The 27766-nt window shown below is 44.6% G+C and overlaps 1 protein-coding gene across 1 annotated transcript; it reads right to left on the bottom strand.

Annotated features, from left to right (window-relative positions):
• Positions 1 to 8561: 8561 nt before the first annotated feature.
• LOC126100956 (endocuticle structural protein SgAbd-6) lies at positions 8562 to 26667 on the bottom strand. The gene is made up of 3 exons (XM_049911617.1): positions 26546 to 26667; positions 17459 to 17574; positions 8562 to 8976 (listed from the first exon to the last, which is right to left on the bottom strand). Exons 1-3 carry the CDS (start codon positions 26552 to 26554, stop codon positions 8799 to 8801), a joined length of 303 nt encoding a protein of 100 aa, XP_049767574.1. The 5' UTR covers positions 26555 to 26667; the 3' UTR covers positions 8562 to 8798.
• Positions 26668 to 27766: the final 1099 nt, after the last annotated feature.

Here is a 27766-nt window from a genome sequence, read left to right as displayed (position 1 = left end):
GCGGGCTGCACGATGTTGGGGCGTGAGCAGAAGACGGCCTAACGGTGTGCGGGACCGTAACCCAGCTTCATGGAGACGGTTGCGAATGGTCCTCGCCGATACCCCAGGAGCAACAGTGTCCCTAATTTGCTGGGAAGTGGCGGTGCGGTCCCCTACGGCACTGCGTAGGATCCTACGGTCTTGGCGTGCATCCGTGCGTCGCTGCGGTCCGGTCCCAGGTCGACGGGCACGTGCACCTTCCGCCGACCACTGGCGACAACATCGATGTACTGTGGAGACCTCACGCCCCACGTGTTGAGCAATTCGGCGGTACGTCCACCCGGCCTCCCGCATGCCCACTATACGCCCTCGCTCAAAGTCCGTCAACTGCACATACGGTTCACGTCCACGCTGTCGCGGCATGCTACCAGTGTTAAAGACTGCGATGGAGCTCCGTATGCCACGGCAAACTGGCTGACACTGACGGCGGCGGTGCACAAATGCTGCGCAGCTAGCGCCATTTGACGGCCAACACGGCGGTTCCTGGTGTGTCCGCTGTGCCGTGCGTGTGATCATTGCTTGTACAGCCTGCAGTGTCCGGAGCAAGTATGGTGGGTCTGACACACCGGTGTCAATGTGTTCTTTTTTCCATTTCCAGGAGTGTACATGGTAATTTGCTGCGAAATTATCACCATATCATGAGGTATTAAGCAACGTTAACGACGTTGCTTTTTCTAAGGATAATCATAGTAAAAAAAAAAAGAAAAGAAAATGTGACTGCGGGATATGAGGCTTTGCACGTTGCTCGTGGTGCTCCAGATTTTTATGCTTTGAGTGCTTTTGTGACAGATATCGCCATGGAGGATGCACAGCATCTCTTGAAGTATAAAACTAGAAATGAAATAAAAAATAGAAATATGATTTACATGTTTTTCATTTTCAGTTACTGTTAATGAAATAAGATTGTGTAAGATTTCTGACGATAAAATCTATTTCTAATAAGATTAGAAATGTTTATGTCTATTGTGTTATACAATTGTATTTCTTGATGTCACAGAAATATTAATGTCACATACTTCCGCTATAACAGAGGTTTGAACATAGGAAGCAAAAATTTGAAAGTGTGCTCTTGACCACTACAATACGGACTCATTTAACACAACACTGGGCGAGCAGACTGATAAACTGCCACTGAAAAATGTAAGTCATTTTCTCGGAAGCTACTGAGAATTGGCACCTAACCCAAAATAGGTCCTTGTTTCCCCCTGCGACTTTCGTCTGTGTCAAAGGGCGACCTATCTTGGGTCCTCCTTGCAAGTTAAACCGACTCTGCGTAGCTTCGGAACGGTAGGACCATACGGTCTGGAGACTGACTGCAACAGTGGCTATGATTAAAGTGCAACTACTCACAGAAATCCAGTGTGAGTTGTAATTATCGTATGGCTGCGAAACCTGGTAGATATCCTGATCTGTCGATGCGGAACCGATTTACACTGGTAAATATTAGTTCCAATTTTGGCCGCCAGCTGCAAATTTGGCGCTGTGAATGCAAGACAGACGTCTATAAATGTTTCCATGTAGAATGGATTGTGAACGGGATGTCGGCAAAACAATGAGTGAAAAAGTTAATATGTTAACTTTATCACTAACCGATGTTCGCACAATTTGTTCAATATGAGCAATGGGGACGTCGACTAGATGCTGTACAGTGCCAGATTTGCACCTGGCGGCCAAAACTGGAACCAATTTTTTCCAGCGTAAATGGTTCCGCATTAACGCATTAGAATATCTACAAAGTTTCGCTGCAGCGCGATAACACAGCCGACACTAGACCTCTGTGAGTAGCTCCACTTTAATGACAATCACCTGGTGCATCCTCATGGCAGGAGAACACGAGACGTAGCAAGGTGGGGGTTATTTTCATATTCTGCTTAATTGTGATCATCTGCTAACTTTTGTGTCACGTTGCCTGACACGGATTTCTTCTGACGGCCTGAACCGCTTCTCTGATTCTTCTTTAGTGTACTGAGGCACGAAGGACCGTTAAAGCTTAGAACTAAGGCTCCTTTACAATGGAAAACATCAAGGCAAAAATGAATAACTTCTAAATTAATTGCAATTAGTCTAGGAAAAGTTATGGACAACAGCTCTATACCGGGGCATCATTAGTGGGGGACAACACAACTCCACTGCGGTATCATTAAGATCTATTTGGTATCCGCGTTCGCCCTCGCAGCACAATTAACACCACGAGTCAAATTATATTCAGAATCAATTAACATCACTGCTGCTCTCAAGTGCTTCTGTGCTGTTTAATTAACCTAATTCTGAAGCGGCGATAATAGTTTGCCATGACTGAAGAGTGTGGCATCACACACCTACTATGATTTCACTGATTAGCTCTACCAACTTCTTCTTCCCAGTCCGCATCTTCCAATATACTGACAAAATGCCCAAATTCAGCCGTCATAAGTATCATCCTCAGCCTCGCATTAATTCAGTTTACAGCATTTTTACGCCATAACAACAAATTGCAAGTTGGTGCCACAAGGCTGAGGTACTGCCATGTCCTGGTCGCAAACTACATCATAAACCCAATCACTATCGAAGCTCTAATTGCCCCGTTATACATCTACATCTACATAACTCCGCAAGTTAACATACGCCACTTGGCAGGAGGTATCCTGTTTCACTACTGCTCATTTCCTTCCCTCTTCCACTCGCAAGTAGAGCGAGGGAAAGACGACTATATACATGCTTCCGTGTGACCCCTAATTTGTCGTATCTTAACTTCGTGGTCCTTACTCGAAATGTATGTTGGTGGCAGTAGAATCGTTCTGCAGTTGGCTTCAAATGCCGGTTCATTAAATTTTCTCAATAGTATTTCTACGGGGGCCCTCCGGGGGTTTCGATTAAAATGATACGAAACTGCGTCTCCGCGTACAACGTCTCGTGGCCAGCGCCACCACATTGTCTTACTAGTCTTTACTCTATTCGAAATGGCAAGCTCTTACCACATTGGACAGTCGGCACACTCGACGCCCTTCATCATTTCAAAAGCAAAATCACGACTAGTCGAGCCATTTTACAAGCCTCCAATTACTGTCCAGTTTCTGTATTGTTTGGCCCAATGAACAAATATAGCTTTTTATGCCGGTGTGGACAGTGACCTCTTGCGAGGTACTTCATTCCAAGTGTCCATTCTACGCAGTTCCCTTCGCAGTGTCCAGTCGGAAACGTGTCGAGCTAGACCTGTGTTCACCGAAAACAGCCATTCCTGTCGGCTTTGAGACAGATTTTCATTTTGCAGTCCCTGTTGTTTAGGACCTTAGGCCATGTTACATCGTTGTCAGTGGCACATTACCTTTTGTAGACATGCTGAATATTCTGATATGCCAGAATATAAAATACGGCTACTTCAGTCTCGGTGTGGTCTCAAGCACGTCGAAACACTTCAACTCCTTTTCGCCATTCTGTCAGGCCTTCACATCGATCCACCTTATCGCACTGGTACCTTACAACAGACTGGTACATACACACCACTTCCCTGCTAAGATTTTCTTCGGTGATGGAGGGCTCTAAGCAATGTACACAATAAGTCAAGTTCACGCCAAGACAATAAAAAAATGTTCAAATGTGTGTGAAATCTTATGGGACCTAACTGCTAAGGTCATTAGTCCCTAAGCTTACACACTACTTAACCTAAATTATCTTAAGGACAAACATACACACCCATTCCCGAGGGAGGACTCGAACCTCCGACGCGATCAGCCGCGCAGTCCACGACTGCAGCGCCTCAGACCGCTCGGCTAATCGCGCGCGGCGCCGAGACAATAGAAAAAAAAGGTAACACACCACGAAGGATAGTGAAAATTGGTCACAAATTGATATTCATACAGATATCGACGGAAAATGCAAAACTCTTAACGCTGGCGGCTGATATATGAATGTGTGACGCTGCAGCGCAGTTTCACCGTGCAGCTGCCAAAAATAGTAAACAGGGGATATGTCGAGACCAGAGCGTAAATTCTTCGCGAATTTCATTCCATGTGCTCAGCTGCACAGTAACTACCTAACAGACAAGCGTGATCAACATACACTCATATCAGCATCTGAGAGAGGACGCGTAGTTGGGGTTAAAGAAGCCGGTTGAGCAATCGGCGAATCGCTCGACATTTGAACAAGAGCGATGTCACTATTCGGCTATGTTGGCAGTAATGGTGAATCATGGCCGAACACAGCGTGAAGAAGGAAGCCCTCGACCTAGAGAGACGACAGACCGTGCGGTCAGAGAGGCACTCAGCATTACTGTATCATTGATCCGACTTCAGTGAGCTCAAAGACCATCAATAGGCGGCTCACGGAAAGGTTGCGAGTTGCCGGGGCTAGCAGTGTTTTTAACACTCAATTCTTAGAGAATTTACATATGTACATGATGCTCTAAGCCCCCCCCTATTCTAACTCCAACTTTTTCTGTTGCACAAGGATAAAAAAAAATACGCGAACTGACTCTAATCAACCCTGCCAGTGGAGTAGAAGAGAGTTTGGCACCTGCAATAATTTAATTTGATAAATAAGTTAATTAAACGAAGGTTTCATTAACATAGTGAGGAATGATGGGGTTGCTCTACCTATTAACAGAATGAAAGTTCTGTCCAAAATAACAATATGATTTATTAAGACTAAACACAAAATAATAAACAACAACACATGAAACATTAACAGTACATCAAATTGGCTCTAATTGGATACTTAAACAAACGCTGTGAATGTGAAGTTGTCCCTAATCTAGATTGTGAGGATTATGACGAAGTGATATGTGCAGCCAATTCCTAGCAACTCAATTCTTAGAGAAAACACATAGCCAACCCAACATTAATTGCTGCTACCCAAGACAGAACAAAGTTAGAAAAAAAGACGAACAGGCGCGCTCTGCTGAGCTCTGATTGTCACCTAGGAAAATCCCTATCTGCCGGTGCTGCGGACATACATTACCAAACCGACTTCTTGACTCCCAGGACACGATCTGCCGTACCGGAGCCGTTGGCTGGTTGCTTCGACGTCCTCGACCGAAAAGCGAGAGCCGACTACTTACAAGAGCACCCGTACAAAAACCGAACACAGAACATTCCCGCCCCCACGACAGTGGCCGTGGTTAAACGTTCCAATCAGCAACTCGAAAACCGGCGGAAAATTCCACTCCATTGCCGGAACGCTACCATTCCACCAATGGAGATTCTTGGCGCCAATTTCTGCGCCGATCTTGCTACGTCACGGAGCTATGCCCTGAGCAAGCCAATTACAGTTACTATTTTGCAGAAAGTGCGGGAATTTTCCCGCCACAGCTGCCTGGGTACACAAGTCATTCCCACGCCTCGCTGGTAGCCCGCCAGAAAGTGTTTTCGCTAAGTTTCTGCGAAGTAACGGAACCTCTAGCCCAGCCGCTACTTCAGGCTCTGCGGGCGTGCCACTTGACAATGTCGGTGTCTGCAAAGCATTCACTCGACTTCCTCACACCCGTCGGCTTAAAGCTTTCCAGATCAGCAGAGCCCGCCTGTCACCGGACCACCCGGATGACGAGAGACGCTGCGTGGGAAGTCCGCGTGTGAAGGAATAGCAACTTTCCACCGCATGCAATTAGAGAGGAGAATCGTAAGATAGAAATATGAGAGGGGGCTCATGCCACCTCTCAAGGTGGCTGAGCTCACGACGCCCATTGTACCAACTACCAGTGACCTCTGGATATTAATAAGTACGTTTGCAATGGTGTCGGGCACATTCGGCCTGGAATCTCATGGACTGGAGCAGTATTGTCTTCAATTATGAGTCCCGCTTCGAACTGAGCCCCGAACAGCGGTGGGATACAAAACTAACTGTCGTTCGTCATACTGACCAACAAGTCGTGTGATAGTCTGGGATGCCATCTCTTTTCATAGCAGCGCCTCTTTAGGTATCATCAGCGGCACCCTTACAAAACAGCGGTACGTCGACGATATTTTTCGCCCTGTTTAGTTGCCCTTCATGGGAGCCGTCCAGGGCTTACGTTTCACAAGAGAATGCCCGCTCGCAAACGGCGAGGGCTTTCCGCTGCTTGTCTTCGTGTTCTCCAAACCTTCCCCAGCAAGGTCGCCGGATCTCTCCCCAGTTAAAAGCGTTTGGGGCATTATAGGCAGGGCCCTCCAATAATCTCGGGATTTTGACGATCTAACGCGCCAGTCAGGCAAAATCTGCCACGATATCTCTCAGCAGAACATCCAGCAGCTCTGTCAATCAATGCCAAGTCGAATAATTGTTTACATAGGGGCCAGTTTGTGAAGCTCTTCGTCTTGAATAAATCGTCCAGTTTTTCTGAAATTGAAATCATTTCTTTGTCTGTACATGTACATCATATCTACCCATTTCCGTCCCGTCCCGATCACATATTGGTTGTGCGTCTTTTTTCTCCTTTGTACTACAGCGAGAGAAAATATACACTGGCGGGAAAAAAATCGCAGCACCAAGGAGGAGTTTTGCGACATAAACGAAAGTTGGTAAGCGTGTTTCCACTTCTGGAAGATGATGTCTCTTCAGATTTCGTGCCAGTCGTATAATACCGGCGCTAGTAGTGCCACTATGAGGATGGAAATCAGATTCGTTTTAAATACACCCTGTAACGGTCGTGAGCATTTGAGATTGGACGTGTTGAGTTGATGTTACTCAAGAACGCCTTTATGGTGACAAAAAACGCCGTTATCAACACCTCACAGAGTTTGAACGAGGTTTTGTAATAGTGCAACGAGGAGTTGAATGTTCCCTCTCTCGCTTCCCACGCCCGGGCTCCCGGGTTCGATTCCCGGCGGGGTCAGGGATTTTCTCTGCCTCGTGATGGCTGGGTGTTGTGTGCTGTCCTTAGGTTAGTTAGGTTTAAGTAGTTCTAAGTTCTAGGGGACTGATGGCCATAGATGTTAAGTCCCATAGTGGTCAGACCCATTTGAACCAATGTTCCTTCTGCGATACTACAGAAAGCCTTGCTTGGGATTTCGCCGCTATACATGATTTCTGGCAGCGGTGGTCACGAGAATACTGGCTGTCGCAAGAATATCAGGCTGTGGACAGCCACGTGGAAGACCATAGTGTTCCGTGAATGGCTCTGGCGCATCGTACTGCATCTGTGGCAGCAATCTGAGCAGCTGTTGGCACATTAATCGCTTAACGAACTGCTACAAATCGATTACTTCAAAGACAATTCCAAGCCAGAAGGCCTGTAGTGTGCATGCTACTGACTCCAAACCACCGCCGTTTGCGACTTTAGTGGAGACAAGGATAGCTCATTGAAGGGTAGGGTGGATGACTGTTGTGATTTCTGACGAAATCTGGTTTCTGCCTCGGTGCCAGTGACGGCCGTGTGTTGGTTAGAAGGAGCCCATTTGAGGGCCTGCAACCAATCTGTCTCCGTGCTAGACACACTGGACCTATGCCTGGATTTATGATCTGGTGTCTGATATCGTATGATACCAGGAACACTCTCGTGGTTATCCCACTCACGCGACTGCGACTTTCTACGTCAGTCTGGTGATCCGACCTGTTGTGCTGTCATTCACGAAAGGCATGTCAGGGGGTGTTTTCCAACAGGATAACGCACGTCCACGCACCGCTGTTGTAACCCAACGTGTACAGCAGTGTGTTGACATGTTACCTTGCCCTGCTTGAATACCAGCTCTATCTTCAATCGATCGCTTGTGAAACATTATCGGACTACTAGAACGTCTTTAACACATTTCGGCATTAACCGTCCCTCGGTTGACGCACCAAGTGAACATGCATAGAACTCCATCCCAGAAACTGTCGACCGCTTCGGTCGCAGGTTCGAATCCTGCCTCGGACTTGGATGTGTGTGATGTCCTTAGGTTAGTTACGTTTAATTAGTTCTAAGTTCTGGGCGACTGATGACCTCTGAAGTTAGGTCGCATAGTGCTCAGAGCCATTTGAACCATTTTTGAATCAGAAAATGTCAGACGTCACCTGTACAACAAAATGCATACACGTTGGCATGCTTTCACCCAATGGCTACACCATTTATTAGTGAACCAGGATTTCACATTTGCAATGGCTTATTTCACCCTTACACTAACCTGTGACCTTGCAATGTTAATCACTCACATATTTTGCGTAGACAAATGTATTCCCGAAATTTCATTACTCTACATTAGTTACTTTGACGCCACGATTTTTTTCCGTCAGTAGTCTTGTGACAGCGTAACTCACGGAGCGAAAATTACCCAGACTATATTCGCCCAGTATTTGAGATTGGGCACTTTGAGACTTCCAATAAACATTACACATAATTTCAAACCTTTAAGAAACATTCTCTCGAAAGCACACACCACCCAATAGTGGAAGGGAAAATGTTTCTCGCTTAGTATATTACAATTTATTAGTCTTTACTATTAACTCTAACGGCAACACATTTAGGAGATAGCACCCACACGTACCTACAAAGTTATGGAGCTAGGACATTTTACGCGTGGGAGAAGGATTCTTTACAGCCGAGGGTAGGGTTTGCTGGTGTTTTGCTGATGACCACTGATAAATATGAAGAAAACTTTAACTGATAATCACTTTTATTGACACTTTGAACAATTATTTACAGTTTAGGGTAGAAGAGAGAAAAGAAGGTGGAGGGTTAGAAGAGATTGCTGGCAGCCCCTCGTCGTGCGAGATGGAAGGAACTCTGTCGGCAGCTTCCCGCGGCGTGAGCCCCCTCAGCCCCCACGCCCCCCAGCGCCGCGGTGCCGGTCGTCGTGGGCGGGTCAGTCTGGTGGCCTGGAGGGCGCGAGCGCCTACTGCGTGTACTGCGGCTGGAAGCCGTTCTCGTCGGCGATGAAGTTGATGCTGTAGTCCTTGCCGTCGGCGCCCTTCCACGTGATGGTGCCGCGCACCTCGAGCGCCTCGTTCTCCGTGCCCTGGTTCTTCACCACTCCCTGCTCCTGCCGGATCAGCCCGTCGCTCGTCTTGAACCTGCGGCACAGCAGAGAAAGCCGTCTCATCACCTACCCTGTAGGGCCACTTTATTACGACTATTTCCTAGGCATGACGTACCTACACTATGTCGTAAGCCACCTTAGATGAAGCTTGGCGGAGGATACTTCTGGCACCACTTTTTCCCGTTCCATTCACGAATGACGCATGGGATGAATGACTGGCAATACAGCTCCGTATAAGCTCTAATTTATCGTCGTGGGCGTACGAGGAAGAGAGAAGTTGCTGGACTCCTCTTGAAATGTTCGCTCTCAGCAGTAAACATCTACTTTACTCATAACGCCTCTCTTGTAGCGTCTGCCACTGAAGTTTGTTTATCATCTCCGTAACGCTGTCGCACCGAGCAAACTATCCCCTGGCATCGCCTTTCTTTGGATCTTCTACATCTACATCTACATTTATACTCCGCAAGCCACCCAACGGTGTGTGGCGGAGGGCAGTTTACGTGCCACTGTCATTGCCTCCCTTTCCTGTTCCAGTCGCGTATGGTTCGCGGGAAGAACGACTGCCGGAAAGCCTCCGTGCGCGCTCGAATCTCTCTAATTTTACGTTCGTGATCTCCTCGGGAGGTATAAGTAGGGGGAACAATATATTCGATACCTCATCCAGAAACGCACCCTCTCGAAACCTGGACAGCAAGGTACACCGCGATGCAGAGCGCCTCTCTTGCAGAGTCTGCCACTTGAGTTTGCTAAACATCTGCGTAACGTTATCACGCTTACCAAATAACCCTGTGACGAAACGCGCCGCTCTTCTTTGGATCTTCTCTATCTCCTCCGTCAACCCGATCTGGTACGGATCCCACACTGATGAGCAATACTCAAGTATAGGTCGAACGAGTGTTTTGTAAGCCACCTCCTTTGTTGTTGGACTACATTTTCTAAGGACTCTCCCAATGAATCTCAACCTGGCACCCGCCTTACCAACAATTAATTTTATATGATCATTCCACTTCAAATCGTTCCCTATGCATACTCCCAGGTATTTTACAGAAGTAACTGCTACCAGTTTTTGTTCCGCTATCATATAATCATACAATAAAGGTTCCTTCTTTCTATGTATTCACAATACATTACATTTGTCTATGTTACGGGTCAGTTGCCACTCCCTGCACCAAGTGACTTCCTGCATTTCGCTGCAATTTTCTAATGCTGCAATTTCTCTGTATACTACAGCATCATTCGCGAAAAGCCGCATGGAACTTCCGACACTATCTTCTAGGTCATTTATATATATTGTGAAAAGCAATGGTCCCATAACACTCCCCTGTGGCACGCCAGAAGTTACTTTAACGTCTGTAGACGTCTCTCCATTGAGAAAAACATGCTGCTTTCTGTTTGCTAAAAACTCTTCAATCCAGCCACACAGCTGGTCTGATATTCTGTAGGCTCTTACTTTGTTTATCAAGCGACAATGCGGAACTGTATCGAACGCCTTCCGGAAGTCAAGGAAAATGGCATCTACCCGGGAGCCTGTACCTAATATTTTCTGAGTCTCATGTACAAGTAAAGCGAGTTGTGTCTCACACGATCGCTGTTTCCGGAATTCATATTGATTCCTACAGAGTAGATTCTGGGTTTCCAGAAATGACATGATACGCGAGCAAAAAATATGTTCTAAAATTCTACAACTGATCGATGTCAGAGATATAGGCCTATGGTTTTGTGCATCTACTCGACGACCCTTCTTGAAAGCTGGAACTACCTGTGCTCTTCTGTTAATCTTACTTTGTATAGGTCCCAGACTGATAAAAAGTACTCAAAACTCAATCGAACAAGTGTTTTGGAAACCACTTCATTCGTGGATGAGTTTAATTTCTCCGAGTGAATCTCAATCTGGCATGTACTTTTCCTGCCATTTGTTTTATGTGCTCATCCTCGTTCAGGTCATCCCGCATGGTTATTCCTACGTATCTTACGGCAGTTACTGTTTCCATTGATTTACCACCAACAGCGTCATCGAACAGTAATGGATCTCTTCACCTATTTAAACGCGGTACGTTACTTTTATTTACGCGGAGACTTAACACAGGCCGTTTCACGCTCAGACCACTGGTCAAGAAGAGGTTCTGAGCACTATGAGACTTAACTTCTGAGGTCATCAGTCCCCTAGAACTGAGAACGACTTAAACCTAACTAACCTAAGGACATCACACACATCCATGCCCGAGGCAGGATTCGAACCTGCGACCGTAGCGGTCTCGCGGTTCCAGACTGTAGTGCCTATAACCGCTCGGCCACTCTGGCCGGCGGCCAAGAAGAGCGGTTCATTCTCAGAAGAGAGTACGTTCGGAGTTTCCAGCAGACATAATTATGCTGCCGTATAGACAACAGGCTCTTGACAATGTGCGATTGAAATGGTGCGGCTACTGGAAACGTACTCCAAAGTTCAAGTTCGCGGGACTGTACGATTCTTGTGGCTAAAATCTCTCAAGTGCTCATAGATTCGCAGTGGAATTCTGGCAGCATATGGAATAAATGCAATGTCACGTTACCGTAGTGGAATGGTGCCCACTATTTGACCAAGGCGTGGGTGATGCTATTCTGGTAGGTCAGATCTTGCACTATGTTAATTCCATCTTTTTGACAACCTGAAAGAACATCTGAGGGGAAAGTAATGACGAGGACGTTCACACAGCGGTTTGCCAAAGGGTCCTCGGCAAAGGAACGATTCTCTATTGTCGAACCATTCGTAGAACGTACCGACTATTTTTTACGGAGACTTCGTGACTATATTCAAAAATAGTGCCATGTATCTGTGTCACTTTGAAATATCGAGCAGCATTCAATAAAAATTACTTCGCCTGCCATAATAACATGTAGCTTATTCTTTGAAGTTCCCCATACGTTCAGGGTGAACTGCCAGTACCTCAACCAGGCCTCATATCCTGCGCATTACGTGTGTCGGTTGATGGTGTCGGCGACATAGCTAAACGTAGGTCGGTTGTATGTACTTATTCCACTCCCTGGACTCATACATAAAAAAGTGCATTATTCGGAGAGAGGAAAAAACTGCTCTCGCTAAAAAGGAAAATAAGGAGCTTAGTAGAGTTGGAAAACACGCTCTGATTGGGGAGAGGGTGGGAAACGAAATCGACATAACTTTTTCATAAGTCTGTCCCAGTATTTTCCTTAAACGATTTAAGGAAACCACGATATACCTTGATCTACATGGCCAGACAGGGACTTGAGCCACCATGTTCCCGAGTACGACGCCAGTGTGCTAACCATTTCATTACATCGCACACCAAGAGTAGAATGATTCGAAAACTATAAACTTAGTACAGAGTTTACGTGCCCGGAGGAACGTTGCCTGACAACAACAATGTCTTTTCCAGCCTAACAGTGTTCGGTATAGGACACTGGGAAGTGTCTGCACTTCCGCTGACGATGGTGCATCTACGAAAAAGACTTGAATTTCATTCAGAACGTTGAGACTGGGCAACTGCTGACTGACAATTGGTAGTTTTCTCTGATGAGTAATATTTCCTACTATGTAGGATAACTGACGACAGTCGAGAAATAAAGAATATAAAAGGCAAAGAAGCAATAGCAAGAATAGTGTTACTCTAAAAAAGAAACTAATATGCACAGAAATATATGAAATTTAAAGTCTGCCGCCATTTTTTCCTGTCTGTGTGTGAACGCGTAACTCAGCAACTGCTGTAGCGATTTTGACACTGTTTTATTCGTACTAATACACGCGGAAGGTTTGTGTATGTAATTTTTAACTACATTATTTGAAGCCCCCGGCGCGTTTTTCTGCCTGTACGTGAAGAACCTCAGAAACTTCTGTAGGGATTTTGAAACGGTTTGCTGTTAACAGACGGACATTCACGATTATACTGCTACGCCAAACAAGACGTTTGGACGTAGATAGCTCTTTCCACGCGAAGCAGGGGCGGGTGCCTAGTAGAATATAAAATTAATTGTTGGGAAGTCATTTCTGAAGGTATTCGTCTGGCGCATAGCCTTATACAGAAGTGGGAATGTGGAAGAAGATGATGATGATGTTTGGTTGTGGGGCGCTCAACAGCGCGGTCATCAGCGCCAGTACGAAGTCCCAATTTTTACACAGTTCAAGTTTTTTACACAATCCACTGTAGCCAATGTCACGAATGATGATGATGACAACACAGACACCCGGTCCCCGGGCAGAGAAAAATCCGCAACCCGGTCGGGAATCGAACCCGGGGCCCCGTGATCCACAGGCAGCAATGGTAGCCACTAGACCACGAGCAGCGGACGGAAATGTGGACGATGAACAGTTTACAGAAGAGGACAGAAAAAAGGACCATTTGGAATGTGATGTGGCGGTAGAATGCTGAAGGTTGGATGGTTACATCTAATAGAAGGTTCAAATGGTTCAAATGGCTCTGAGCACTATGCGACTTAACTTCTAAGGTCATCAGTCGCCTAGAACTTAGAACTAATTAAACCTAACTAACCTAAGGACATCACACACATCCATGCCCGAGGCAGGATTCGAACCTGCGACCGTAGCGGTCGCGCGGTTCCAGACTGTAGCGCCTTTAACCGCTTGGCCACCACGACCGGCTCTATTAGATGGGAAAAGGAATTGGGGAGACAAGAAATTTATGACACAACTAAATTAAAATTAGGGATCCGTTAATAGAGCACATCTTGAGACATATAGGAATCGTGAATTTGGTAATGGAGGTAAGTACGCATGGGAGTTGCTATGCAGAGATGAACAGCCATGCACAGAGTAGATTAGAGTGTAAAAAAAAACGTTGTTACAAAAATATGCTGTGAGACAAGGTGCCGTAAAAGGTGTCTTGAACGACAAATTAAGCATAAGAACGCATCTACGAAACCGCCATTCAACGATAGTACAGACTGTCGAAAGTGTAGAGGCCACTGCCTGCTTCTGGGCATCTCTTTGAGTAGCAAGGGTGTGTCTAAACGCCGAACGAACACATGCGGTACTTCATGTAATTGGACTGAAGGCAATCAGGATGTCATGTGGTGCCGAATGCGTCCGCACATGTACAACAACAGCGCAGGCACCGATATGCGCGATAGCGGCAGAGGGGTCGACGGCTGAGCTCATATTTGCCGCCAAAGGGGCTGCCTAGCTTCAGGGGTTGGTCTCTGTAACTTCAACGCTCCGTGGTGTTGTTGGATGACGTTTCCAGACACGGGTTCCTGTCCTCATACTGTTGCTCAAGACACCCTCTACGACCACTCGAAATCCGTTGGTATACATTTTTATTACCCTATATATCTAGTTGCCCTATTCCTCCGAACTACACCAGATTGAACTTGGGTGAATTGTTATGTTTCAAGTGTGATCCTCTATACCAAACCCTTCAACAATTCCAGTGCGAATTCCAGGAAGCAGTGCGAACAGAACGGCTACACCTCAGTCACTTTCAGAATGTCTAGCTGTTTTCTGAGCTGGAAACGACAGTAATGCTGAATACTATGTTGTTGTACTAATGTAGACCTTCCTCTGACGAAGGAGTAGTGTGAGGAATTCTGGGTGACTAGCAATTGTAAAATAAATGATGTTTACTTGTTGCTGTTATACCCCTAGGCATTATCAGTGTCTGTAACGAACTTATTTCTGTAATTATGTTTCCGAAGGTAAATATTAATCAAGAATATAGAACCTCTGGTTCGCTACTTCCAGATGCGTGAAACTGGAAGTTTGTGAGCTCTTTCGCTTCAAATAAGGCGGCAAAGTAACCGTTTTCAGATCTTCACCTAAAAAAAGGTGGTTACGTAGCACTTGACTTTTTTTTAAGAATTCCACATTGAAAGCAACGGAATAGAACGTGGCTGAAGCAAAGAGCTTTGCTCAGAAACAAATTTGTTTCAATATTCTATTTCTGAGGGAGGAGTGTAGACTGGTTACAAACACCAGCGCTGAGCGATGAAGAGAAGTCGATATGGATTCTTCAGTGTAGCCCAGACTGTGCGTTTCAAGTCACGACAGTCCACCCTGTTTTAGCTTATGATTTCTGAGGTATTCCCTGCGGTGATTTATAGAAGGTACAGTTAACAGAGTCAAGGCAAATGAAGATTATGTTGATATCCAAATTATTTCCACTACTTTCCTAGACGTCATCATTAGGTGCTTATGAACTTCCGTGTTCTTGTCCTGGGTTCCACAGGTTTCCTTTTTATTTTTCAGATAATAAGATGTTGGGCGTCCCGATCCTTACTTCGCACGGTATCGCTGAAAATTTGCAGAATTTTGATAAAACAGTTACTCGTCATCTTTAGACTACGATGTCTGCTGTCGGTAAATGTTTCCGACTTTATGTTAATTACCGCACAGAAAGTTGAACGCCAATTCGCTGAACGACAACTCTTAACTCGGACATACGGAGTAGGTTTTACGCTACACTGCTATGTCATTTCCACTGTCAATGTGTCAAAAGAACTGGTGGCGTCTAAATGTTTACGCTAGTAGCGTAGCCTGTCGGAGGGAACGTCTTATCGCCATTACTCGTTTTATCTCCAGGTCCACTCACACATATAGCAAGAGACAAATGACTGTCTCTGCACGCCTGGGCGCGCCTCTTTTCTCTTCCTTGTACGGTGGCAGTACAACAGCTTGAGAACTTTTCTGAATCAGCTTGTCTCTAAATTTATGCAAAGCCTTTCGCGGGAACAACGTCACTTTTCTCACTAAGATTTCTTTTTACGTTGCCTGAACATGTCTTTAACACTACTTTCGAAAGAACTAAACCGACCGGTTACAAGACGGGTCGTCTCGCATTTCCGACAACCTCCTCCTGCAGGTCCACTTCGTGAGGATCGTAAACACTTGTGCAGTACTCATGAGTACTCCCACACGAATTCTGTCCGTCGTCTCTCCTCTTCTTGCTTTTGTTGCAACTGACCACTGACATTTTAATAGATTTCTGCTATGTTTGTGACCTCGTAATATTGAAAAATGCTTCAATGTTTGGGAGACTCTTGGTGGAGAATCACGATGTAAGCTAACGTTGATACACTGTTGCCTTTGTTTTCTCTATAAAACGACGAAACCCTTAGTTATGACCTCCATATTTGAAAAAAAGAAATATTTCGTCGGAAATGGATGTCCAGAATGATTTGTGATAACTTCATACGGGTTGCCGGACCATGTCTCAAAACCAGAAAGTTGTGCTCTACCATATGTGGCAACTATGCACGTCTTTTATACGGACTCGACACTTTAATTTGCTCGGACAACAATGTAGCGCATCCTACGTCAGGAGTAAAGCAATTGGGACGGTGAGCCGGCCAGCCCAGATGTGGCTTTTAGGCACTTTTCCACATCCCACCTGGTAAATACGGGGATGTTATCCACGTGCCGCCTCAGTTGCAGCCTACGCAAACATTTGGAAACGTTCTCGCGCTTGCACATGGAGATCTACTCCAGACGCAGATAGACACGGGGTATACAGATGAACAAAAGCCTGGTGACAGTAGATGTTTAGACTCTTTAAATTCCGTAATCACGTATATAAACTTTCTGGCCGAATAATCCATACTTAGTGGTCGAATGAATTTGTTGGGGAAAACTCAACGTTTGATCCCCATTTGTGGATTATATGTTCAAAGAGGTTTGCGGTGGAGCATGTAAGGCCGCGCTTGGCATCTTATCGTCAGTCTTGTGACTCACTCTGAGGTTTGTAGCTTCTTTGCAGGCTCGGTTTACATGTTGACTCACTGTTGACTGAAGTAAGATTTCATTTCCGTGTGCTACCACGCAGAGGTGTGACGTCATGTGTTTACGAAATCGAACACAAGTGGCTGTTGGATGCGCTGCTGTGATCGCCCCACTGTGGAAGGCCCTGGTCATATTAAATTGGTCTGACGGTATCTTGGCTCCAAAGAGTTTTCCGCAGCAGTTGATCTATCTTTTTTTCCTCTTTCTACTGTTGCCCTTATATTCTTTAGTCAATTTTCCACCGTTCATTTTGTAATAACTACATAGAAGAACCCATAGTTCCAGCGTATTCTCTTCCACAGCGAACAAGGATTCACAAGTCCTCTGCAGCTCTTCATGTGTACTTTGCATGCGACCTGGCGATCTGTTTCACTACTTGAGACACAGGGCTGTGCTTTGAGAAGGATGGAGCTCAAGAATTTGAAATCATCAGTCAGTTTTGTAAATCACATCACGCGATTGTGTGAATTTTCGTTCGTCAAAGTCACAGATGCTTTCTGCCTCCGCCCTCGTTCAGTCGCACCCGAGGTTCCATCTGTAATAATCTCGATGTGAACGAAATATTAATTTCTGCACTTCTTTTCCATCTTGTCTGCATAGTCAGTTTTTCGTGATTTTTCAGAGATGTCTACATGGCATCCCAGTTACCCCGCCGGTAGTGAGATTCTACGTCAACGGCTTCAGAGTCTTTGGGCCCCCTCCCTCCCAGTTTCCCCTCCACCGCTACCCACGTTTCGTATGGGTCGTGGTAATCGAATGCACAGATACTCACCCAAAGGTGTACTGGCCGAGTCCATCGTTGTCAATGCTCTGCTCTAGGATGACGGCCTCACCAGGCTTCTGGGGGCGGGCGGCGACTACGGCGATGAGGGCGGCGGCAACGAGCAGCTGAAACACAGGGCGGCAACGGTAATCAGCGGCGAAATGTGGCGCCAAATACCACACATCACAGCTCCTGGGTCTGACAACGGCCTCTGTTCAGCGAGGAGGCTAGGTATGTCTTATCTAGTTGAACATAATAACTGATGATTAGATCCAGTAGAACTATCAAATTGGGGACCTTGGTTACTAAGTTTCACACGGTGTTGAGAATAGCTCCCGACGCTTTCCGGGGGATTACGGTCAGACATTTAGCGGGCCAGTAGAGTTGCTACATGGTGCCTGAGTGTTCGTCAAACTAGGAACGTACGTGGGCAGTCTGGTAAATACGACTGTTGTTATGTGGGAAGACAGGAGCGTCCGTAGCACATCAGTCAAGACATAGAAACGAATGGTGACACATGGTTATCGTGTTTGTTGAAATAAACACCTTGGCTCTTGTCCACGGTTCGAGATGACTGGGTGTTGGTGTTGTCCTCATCATTTCAACATCATTCATGAGAGTGGCGAGTTTGGACTGAGCAAAGACTGGGAATTTGTGCGGGCCGTAGTTCGACGCCCCACAAACCAAACATCATCATCATCATCTTGTTCACGGTAACCTGAATGTGTGGACCCAAGTCTTGATACTAAAATACTCCCCAAAACATTACAGAATCACCTGCGGCCTAAACTACAGCCACCGGACGATGTGCAATAAATCATTCATTGCGCCTTCGGTGGATTCGACACCTTGCATTATTTAAACAGAGGCGAAATCGCGGTCCCGTCGGCCCAAATTGTACGGCTCCCTACTGTCCAGTTTCTGTGTTGTCTGGCCCATTGAAGACGCGAAGTGGTATGTGTGACAATGAGCAATGCCTTTCGTCAGGTAAAGGACTGCAGATATAAGCTACATGTGGACCTCTTTGCAATGTTCGCTCGGAATTTGTTTGAGAAGGACCTGCTTTCACTTTCAGGAGCAGTCCTGTTGAGTCTGAGGCAGATTGTCATGAATAAGGCGTGACGCCTTCCGTTGTTATCGGTTAGAATATGTATACTGCCACTGTTATTACGCCGTGATACACTGTTGCGAGTGGACACCATTGCTTATACGTACATGGACGGTCTGCTTTGATATACTAACAAATCTGGCAACTTCATCCACGACGTAACCATGGGCTTGTCCAAACAAGAGAGCTCCTGAAACTTGCTGGCCGATTAAAACTGTGTGCCGGACAGAGGCTCGATCTCGGGACCTTTGCCTTTCTCTGGTAAATGTTCTACCAATTTAGCCATCCAAGCACGACTCCCGAACCGTCGTCACAGCTTTACTTCCGCCAGTACCTCATCTCCTGCCTGGTACTGCCGAAAGCAAAGCTATGGGGACGGCTCGTGCCTGGGTAGCTCTGGTAGCTCTGTTGGTAGAGCACTTGCCCGCGCAAGGTAAAGGTGCCGAGTTGGAGTACCATTCCAACATTCAGTTTTAATCTGTCAGAAAATTTCATATCAGCGCACTCTCTGATGGAGAATGAAAATTTCATTCTGGAAACGAGAGCTTCTTTCTGCCATTTTGTCACGTCTACCTCTCGACTCATTTTACAGTGCTGATACCATATAGCCGACCGGCACATGCACACAATTTCACTGAAGTGTCTTAACACCAGCGGTGGAAGGCCACATGAGCACCTTGTACCAGTTCTAGACCACCAAAGTGCTCTTTTTAAGGGGATAACTGTTACTTGGTCCAATGAGATTGTGGCAAAAGTTGACATCACTTCTGAACTGTTCGTCTCTTCTCGCCACGCAAGCCTGATACGTCTTTACTCTTTGCACAGTTCCTCCGAAACCAGTGCATTGTGCTGACATATCATCCCTGTGTATTCAATGCTTTTGTGGAGAACAAATGTGTAAAACATGTACGTAAAACAGCAGTAAGAATAATGATTAACTGTAGAACTCGGGCAGAGTGCACGGTAATAATTTTTAAGAAACTGGTCATCCTCACTGCAGCAGTTCATTTAACAATCTATCGTGCATAGCTGGGAAAAGATCAATATCTCACAGTTTCGCACACGATCGTGCAACAAGTCAACTCGGACTTTTATTTACCAAGAAAACAACAGGCGAAAATCTCACTATAGCGTTTTGTATCTCGGATCAAAATATTAAAACTGTTATCTCAAGAAGACAAAAGAGATAACTACATGTATTAAGAAAGGTTGTCGAAAGATTTCTCTTAGAAAATGCATACTACACAATGGAAGATTACTTAGAAAATTCAGAGTGTGGGTAAGAAAAAAGTAACTACTAAAATTCCTTATTACATTATAATATACATTCACAGTACAACGGTTCTTTACGCGAAACTGATACTCAATATCTGTAGTGCATAGTACTAACGTCTCCCCATCTTCCTGCGCTCAGCATTTCACTCATCACGAAGGTTTCTACAGCTTTTCTAAATCACTTCAGGCAAAAGTCTGGGTCACATCTTCCTCTTAAATACTTACGTTTATCTGTGTTCCCCTTAGGCACTATACCTAGTCTGTGTATATTTATATGTATTTCTACATGACATATTATTATTAAAACGTGTTTCATTGTGAAATACTCTACTACTTACTGTAGATGTAACTGATGGTGTCTGGATGAGATCGGTGTATTGACTACATACTACTTAAAAGTTGATTAAACAGTTTCTATGTAACTATTTTCTTCTCTTCGGATTAGTCGATTAAGTGATTCTCCACTATGTCCTTGATGTGAGTAATCTCCGCCCTGCGCAAGGAACTCTCCGACGAGGAGAGAGCTACCTGCTGCGGACTGATACTTTCAGTTGAACTGTGAGGTCTAGCAAGGCAGCTCAGCTGGTGACAGAATTGTACACCAATGGGGAGGGTCTGCTTTTGATTACCTGTCAGGTACGCAGTATTATCCTGTCTTCACAAAGAGTGCACTCTGCTACTTACTGAAACGTGCGAGTGAGTTGACCGTAGCCTTTTGAAGGGACAATCCTAGGGATCAATTGAAGACACTTTTTTACAAAATTCACTGTACTCATAGATCGGAATTGCTGTTCAGGGATTTAAATTCTGCTCCTCCAGTACAGAACAGTGTCTCAATAAAATCGCCAACATACTCGGTAAGGAACAGTAAGACAAGACTAAATTTCACTCGTAACTCTGTAGATCTCCGTGACGGCCATACCGAGATGTTGGATCATAGCTGCAGTGACTGATTCGTTATTTAATCGATGTTCTAGAATACCTTAGATGGCAGAACGAACTTACATTTCTCTTTCTAAACGGATGCAGAACGATGTAGATAAAGTAGGTTGCTTTAACGGCTTTGATATTGCCCGAGCAATAGGACAAACGTGATTATTAGGCCAGAAGGAAGAAAAGCTAGTTGAAATAGCAATCCTGTCTATGTAGTATCAGTTCAGCAGCACTTCACACTTGAAAGACACTGGCGTTAAAGTGATTTACGGTCTCGGTTGACGCGTGAACAGACCGAAAGAGGATTTAATTCTGTCGTCTTACGCATGCAACTTAAAAAAATGTTAACATCGGCCGAACCTTAATGATCTTTAACGCAGAAGACAAGTTTAAAGCGTGTGTTTTATTCCACTATTTATGCGGGTCGTACATAATACTGTAGCACCGTAAGCCTACAGTATACACACCGCAGTGGTTTGCAATAGCTGGAAGAAAAATCAGGAAACAAACGTACACAAAAAAGCAAAAGAAATGAGTGAAATGTACAATTTCCAGCGGTACCAATAGTGTAAGGATAACAAGTGTAGGAGAATCTCATATTTCAAAACAACGGAAGCTCGTTTGATACTAAAGTGAAACTAATATTACACAGAGAAAGAATATGAGATACATCTGATCCTTTGGCGGGGGTCAGACCCTGCAGCAGAAAGTCAGTAAATGAAATACAGTTATTATTTGTTCTGAGAGGATGTCATCTTCCTTCCACTCATTGGTTCGTATACGACGTTGATGTTTTTGTGTTAGCCGTGGTATTAGAGTCACCATAATGGAGAAGTATGCTTCAAGTACACTTCCTTTTATTTTCAGTTTTTAAGTTCAGTTGGAACGCCGACTGAAGATTACACGTTCCCTTCAAACTCTGCATCTGCCAGGACAAAGGTGTCCACAGATTGGCAGCAACGAAACTGTAATTAGAAAGTCGATGCGGTCACACCTTTCATTTAAGAGTAGGTAAAAAATGTGGAAGCAACGAAAAGTGTGCTGTCTGGTAGGGTGGAGAGTCGTGAATGAGGTGTAAACGTTATCCCCAAGTTTCGTAACCGGGGACTCCTATCGGTTATTAAGAGTCGTTAAACTGGAAACTGACGCGGCGAAAATGTGTGTCGGAGAAGCGATTGCGATTTTAACGTAACTCTTAGGAGAAGCCTTTCTGAGTGAGTTCACTCTCACCGTTAAATGAAGTTGTTTTATGTTTAAGTCACTGTTCCTTTGGCTGGTTTCATTATGCCGTGCATCATATGGTAATCTTATTTAATCTGCCAGGAAGTTTCATGTGGTAATCTGTTCACCGCAATAAATACATGAAATAAATTAGTTTATGTATTTTATTCTAATTATGGTTTTGCATAGAATTGTTTCTCCTCCTGTCCTTTGTAATACCTCTTCGTTTTGTACTTTATCTATCTCTACATTATTTAAATACTTTTTTGTGGTAAGAAATCTAAATTTTTGTTTCCTGTAACTGGGTCAAGTTTTTACAATACATAGCACTGTTCTAGAAATACATCTTCCTTAGTTGCAAGCCAGTTCTTTGTTTGACTATACCGCTTATGTTGAAGTTTTCTTTGCATGTCTCAGTCGGCCTCCCACGTTTTTGCCTTACTATTTTCGCATGTCCTATTACGTCTTCCTCAGTTTTGATATTAACATACTTCCCCTTCTGTTTTCTGTTATTCTTCATCATTTAAGCTCAGTTCCGTCTAAAATATGTCCTACATGGTCTATCCATTCCTTACTTTAAATAAGAAGTCTTATGGTTAGCATTTCTATCGCTTTCACTTGTAGTTGTTTCATTCTCTTCATTGTTTCTTCGACGTAGCGAAACTTGCGATACTTACTCTCAGTTCGTATATATAGGTATTTCACTTGTACTTCGCTAAATTTCTCTACATTTTGAAAATCAATTGATTTGATATCATAAGATGGTTTATCTTCCCCGAAAAATTCTGTGAAGACACTCTTTTCTTTATTCCGTCAGATTCACCTCTCTTGTCCATTTGCCTCCTTTGGAAACACACTACCTTGCAATGTTTATATTTATTCTTTTTTCACGTCAAGGTCTTATGAAGTTGTGAGACATGTCAACTACAAGTTTTCACATTTATCTGATAGTTTTGTTTTAGGCTATGTTATCAAAGTTGTTTTCATGAAATCTGACAGCCACTAAATTGATTCAAAAGTGTGTGTGTGTGTGTGAAATCTTATGGGACTTAACTGCTAAGGTCACCAGTCCCTAAGCTTACACACTAAGTAACCTAAATTATCCTAAGGACAAACACACACACCCATGCCCGAGGGAGGACTCGAACCTCCACCGGGATCAGTCCATGACTCTAGCGCCTCGGACCGCTCGGCTAATCCCGCGCGGCGATTCAAAAGTATTAGATATCAAATCAGTTAGCCTTATCTGCTAGAGTGTTTAGTACCTCCCTCTGTCATCTGCCCACACTTCTTTTGTTACTCAGTGTGATGTCAAAATTGGAAAAAGCACAGAAGCATCTATTTCTTCCACATCAACATTTTCCTTTAACGTTCTACGACAGGCTTTCCGTACTTAGTGGAGTCTATCTGTTTCCTTCTGCACTCAGCACATGCTTCAAGCTGAATAAATATATACTCGTAAAATGACCCTTAGTTCAGACTACAGTATTTATAATCTTAGCGGCCAGTATCCTAGACTAACGACGGCTACCTACAACAAGGAATTTCTCTATTCGGAGTGACTACATGCAGAACATGGAAGTGATCATTTGGAACAAACAGTTACCAACAAATAAATGTTGTTGAGGTTCCTTCTTTGTGTCTATATCTTTCTTTACAGTTCAGCATGCAGTATAACCACTTACATTTAACCGCTAGTTTCCTCTCGTATTTGTTGTGTAGGGAAGGCGCAAAATCGACGTTGTCAACAGATTCAGTTTTAGTGGGTAATTTTCACGTTCATCGTTTGTTAATTATACATCTAAATGCTTTTATGATAATAAAATTTCAACGATTAGCTATGATAAATATACGATTTGTTGCGTTCTCATAGATAAGTTACAATGAATAAATCCTAAGTAAGAAACAGGTATTTAAACCCTATCAGTATTTCCAACGCTCAGTTGCATGGACTAGTTTCGCTTCGGTTTGGAAGGCGTGTATTCCAAAACTATTCGTTGAAATTAGTATAGAAGGTAGGGAACATCAAAACAAATATATTTCAAGGAGGAACATATAGTCTCTGACTTCAGCTTGCGACGTTAGATAGCATTTTGCAAGTGGCGCTGACCTAAGCAGTTGTCTTAGAGTCGCTGACAGAATATATGTACTGACATCCTACTATCCAGAGTTGCAATGTTTGAACACATCTGAATCCATGTGGTCTTGACCTGGTGTTCATTAACAGCGATTCGGTGTTAATGTGGGGGCCGGCACTCTTGGTGATAGGTTGACTGGACCACACATTCTTCCACGGTCAGAGACATCTCATTTTCGTGGAACGTGTGTTGCGAGAACTGCTGGAGGTTGTACTTCTGAATGTTGGGCATAGGGTATACTAGTAACATGATAGGACGCCAGCTCATTTCAGCCTCTGTGTGAGGAATCATCAGAGAACCATCTTCGAAAATCGATGAACCAACCGAGGCAGTTCTATAGCGTAGCCATCCACGTCAGCTGACCTTACATGGGTGGATTTCCTCCTCTGGGAGGCATATGAAGCAGCATGCGTATGAAACCGTCGTGGGAACAGAAAATAACGTCGCTAGAATTGCCGTCACTGCTGGTACCATAGCGGACATGCAAGGAATCTTCGAACGGACACGGCAGTCAACGGTCCGATGCTGCACTGCGTGGATACACGCCAATGCTCGCAAATTCGAGCAGTTCCTGCGAATGCCATTGCTGTAATTAGCATGCTAAACTTCCTTTTGTGTAAAATGCCCCTAGCATCAGAAATTGCCACCAGGGACCATATGCACAGTAATTAAATGTATTTGCTTTGATGTTCTCTGCCTCGTGTACTAATTTGAACGATTATTTTCGGAACACCCTGTATATAAATGGGCACAATGTACCCTAATTGTTCACCTGCCTAAACAGGAAAGTGTGTTCTGTTCCCATCTATATGCGAGTCTTCCATTTCAAAATGGGAATCGATGAGCCAATCGAGGCAGCTCTGTAACTATTCCAGGTACGTCAGAGCGCGTGTGTCGTTGAGTTTTTCATGACAATGAATACCGGAAAGTACGTCCAAATCACCACAAATAGTGACGTCTCAGAACTCGAAGCATTGCGATGAGTTTATGGGTGATCAAACTGCCGGCTGGCTACAGGTGATGAATACGCCTTAGCCTAAAAGTATTCGAATCAGATACTACTAGATCTGGCACAATATCACTAGTGGGTTCGGCTCACTTAGAGGGTTGTGAAATGGTAAATCTGTTTACTACAGCTGACAGAAATAAATTTAATTGTGAGAGATTTTGCTGATCATGGAATCATTTCCTAAGGAAATGTGAGGCAGTCATATCAGATTCCGCATATCTAGTGGCGTTATTTACATTAGTCTGATATTTTCGTCCGTAAGCAAGTATTTTAATCTACTGTAGAGAGATGACGCATTTAAATTCTCTTTGTACGTATGAAAATGAGATGGTTAGACAATAATACGAACATTCGAAGGAAAGTGAATATTGCAGTATCAGATCAACCAGACGATTCTTACAATACGGGCCATGTGATGGAAAAATAAGCTACGATTCGCTTGTTGCTGTTCACAAATGCTTTAGTTTCAACCAAAGAAATTGAACATTGTGAAGTTTTAATGCTGACAGGAAGAGGCTTCGCTAAAAATGCATGCACCGTTTAAAGCAAACGATGAAATACTCGTATGCGTACATCGACTAGCTGATAACAGAAAAAAGAAAGGTTGCTGGGCCCACAAGTAAGTTAATGCATCGTTTTCTACCCGTAGGTACAGAATTTGGTCTCTAGTCATGCATAGAACTTTATCCTAATTCTTCTCATCTGACAATGGAGAATAATTACTCTGGTGCGGTTTATACGTTAATCTCTCCTTATAACTGGTTAGGCTGTCCCGTTCTTAGGTTAGAAAATAGCAAGAGCATTGCACCAACAGTAAGTGTCATAACACTATGGTCTCTGGCGACGAAGATTTCCTGACTTAGATCTTCAATAAGTGTTAATTAGATGGGAGACTGAGGTCAAGAAAGAACACTGCCTATATCTATGTTAGGACAACTGAGCTCTAAAGTTACCTTCCGTAAGTGGTAACCAGATGGGACAAAGAAATTTGGAGGTGAGGAAAACGCAGTCGGAAGTACATCTTTGTTAGACCAACTGCGATCCAAAATTATATTTAGCAAGCAGTAACCAGGTGGAATCTAGTAGGAGTGTGATGAGGAAAGCACAGTATCTGAAGTACATCGATATTACACCAACTGCGATACAAATGTAACTTTAGTAAGTGGTATCCAGATGGGACCTAGGAACACTGAAGTGAGGAAAGCACAGTACCTGACGATCAAACATTATCTTCAGTGAGTGGTAACGAGATGTTATGGTCAGATCCCGATGAAGAAAGCACAATATCTGGAGTACAACAAAGTTAGTCTTACTGCAAATCTAATTATCATGAGTTTTGCTCACTTAGTACAGTTGAAGGTCAAAAGGCACTTCCTTTGCTCTAAATAGGTAATAAAAGCCTTGGAACTCACCAGCTTCATGTTGGCTGTTGGCTGGGGAGAGCTGTGCAGCAGACGAGTCAGTTTGCAGAGTGCAGAAGTGTGACGGTACCCCGTACAGCCAGGTTTATATAGCGGGCGCTCTGGCGACCCCACCAGGATCGTCTTCCTGTCCCGTCGCGCCCAGAGCCGCGACATTCCCCTTCCACCAGGTCCCGACCCATCCCATAACAGTGCGCGACCGCCTCGGCCGTGAATCAGGGCCTGGGCCTTAAAGCTGACACTTTTAGAATGTTGTCCACTTTTTCTCCCAGATCCGCACGCATCTGCCGCTGAGTTACGCTCCAGACAGGACTACGCTCGCGGCGTGGCATAGGTGAACCGCGAAGGACGCCCTGGCTGTAAAGCAGTCCGCCGTGGCAATTCGTGGCTGCAGGCTTTCCATGTCAACAGGTGAATCTGAAGTATCGCAATGTGCGGTGGTTCTAAAGAACTCTGTGGGTGGTACTAAAGTATTTCTCTGAAGAGATGAATGACTTTGCAGTGAGCTGTTCAATAACTGTGTCTTGCAGCAATGCGGACTTTCTATGTACATTCTCAGCAAACCACTGTAAAGTGCACAGCAGAGGTTACTTAGCATTGTAACACGTATTAGGGTTTCTTCCCACCACAATTGTGTGTGGGCCGTGGAAGGATAGAACAAGAAAGAAAGATTAGGGTTTAATGTCCCGTCGACAGTGCGGTCGTCAGAGTCGGAGCACAAGCTCTGATTACGAAATGATCGGGTAGAAAATCAGCTGTGGGTTTTTCAAAGAAACCGTCCCGGTATTTGTCTGGAGCCGAAATCACATAATACTTAAATGCGGATGGCGGGAGGCGGATTTAAACTGTCGTCCTCCCGAATGTTGGTCCAGTGTGCTAACTATTGCGCCACCTCGCTCACTACAGTGCAAAGAACGATAGTTTAAAGGTCACTATGTATTCTGTAATTACTCTGATCTTGTCTTCGCGGCCCCTACTGTAGTGATGTCTAGGGAGTTGAAACAATTTAATAGACTCCTCGGCCCTATGCAAAACGCTTTGCGGGTCTAAGGCTTCCACTCAGTCCCCTGTTGGCCATTCTAGTGTGGTAGTTGGAGATAGGAAAACGAAAGCCGAAGTTTTAAATTTCACGTTCAACAAATCGTTCACACAGGAGAACCTTGCAAACATAAAGTCATTTGATCATCGGACAGACTGCTGTATGAACGACAT

This window comes from Schistocerca cancellata, chromosome 9 (assembly GCF_023864275.1).
Source record: "Schistocerca cancellata isolate TAMUIC-IGC-003103 chromosome 9, iqSchCanc2.1, whole genome shotgun sequence".
NCBI lineage: Eukaryota > Metazoa > Arthropoda > Insecta > Orthoptera > Acrididae > Schistocerca > Schistocerca cancellata.
This window is presented reverse-complemented; position numbering and strand designations above follow the sequence as displayed.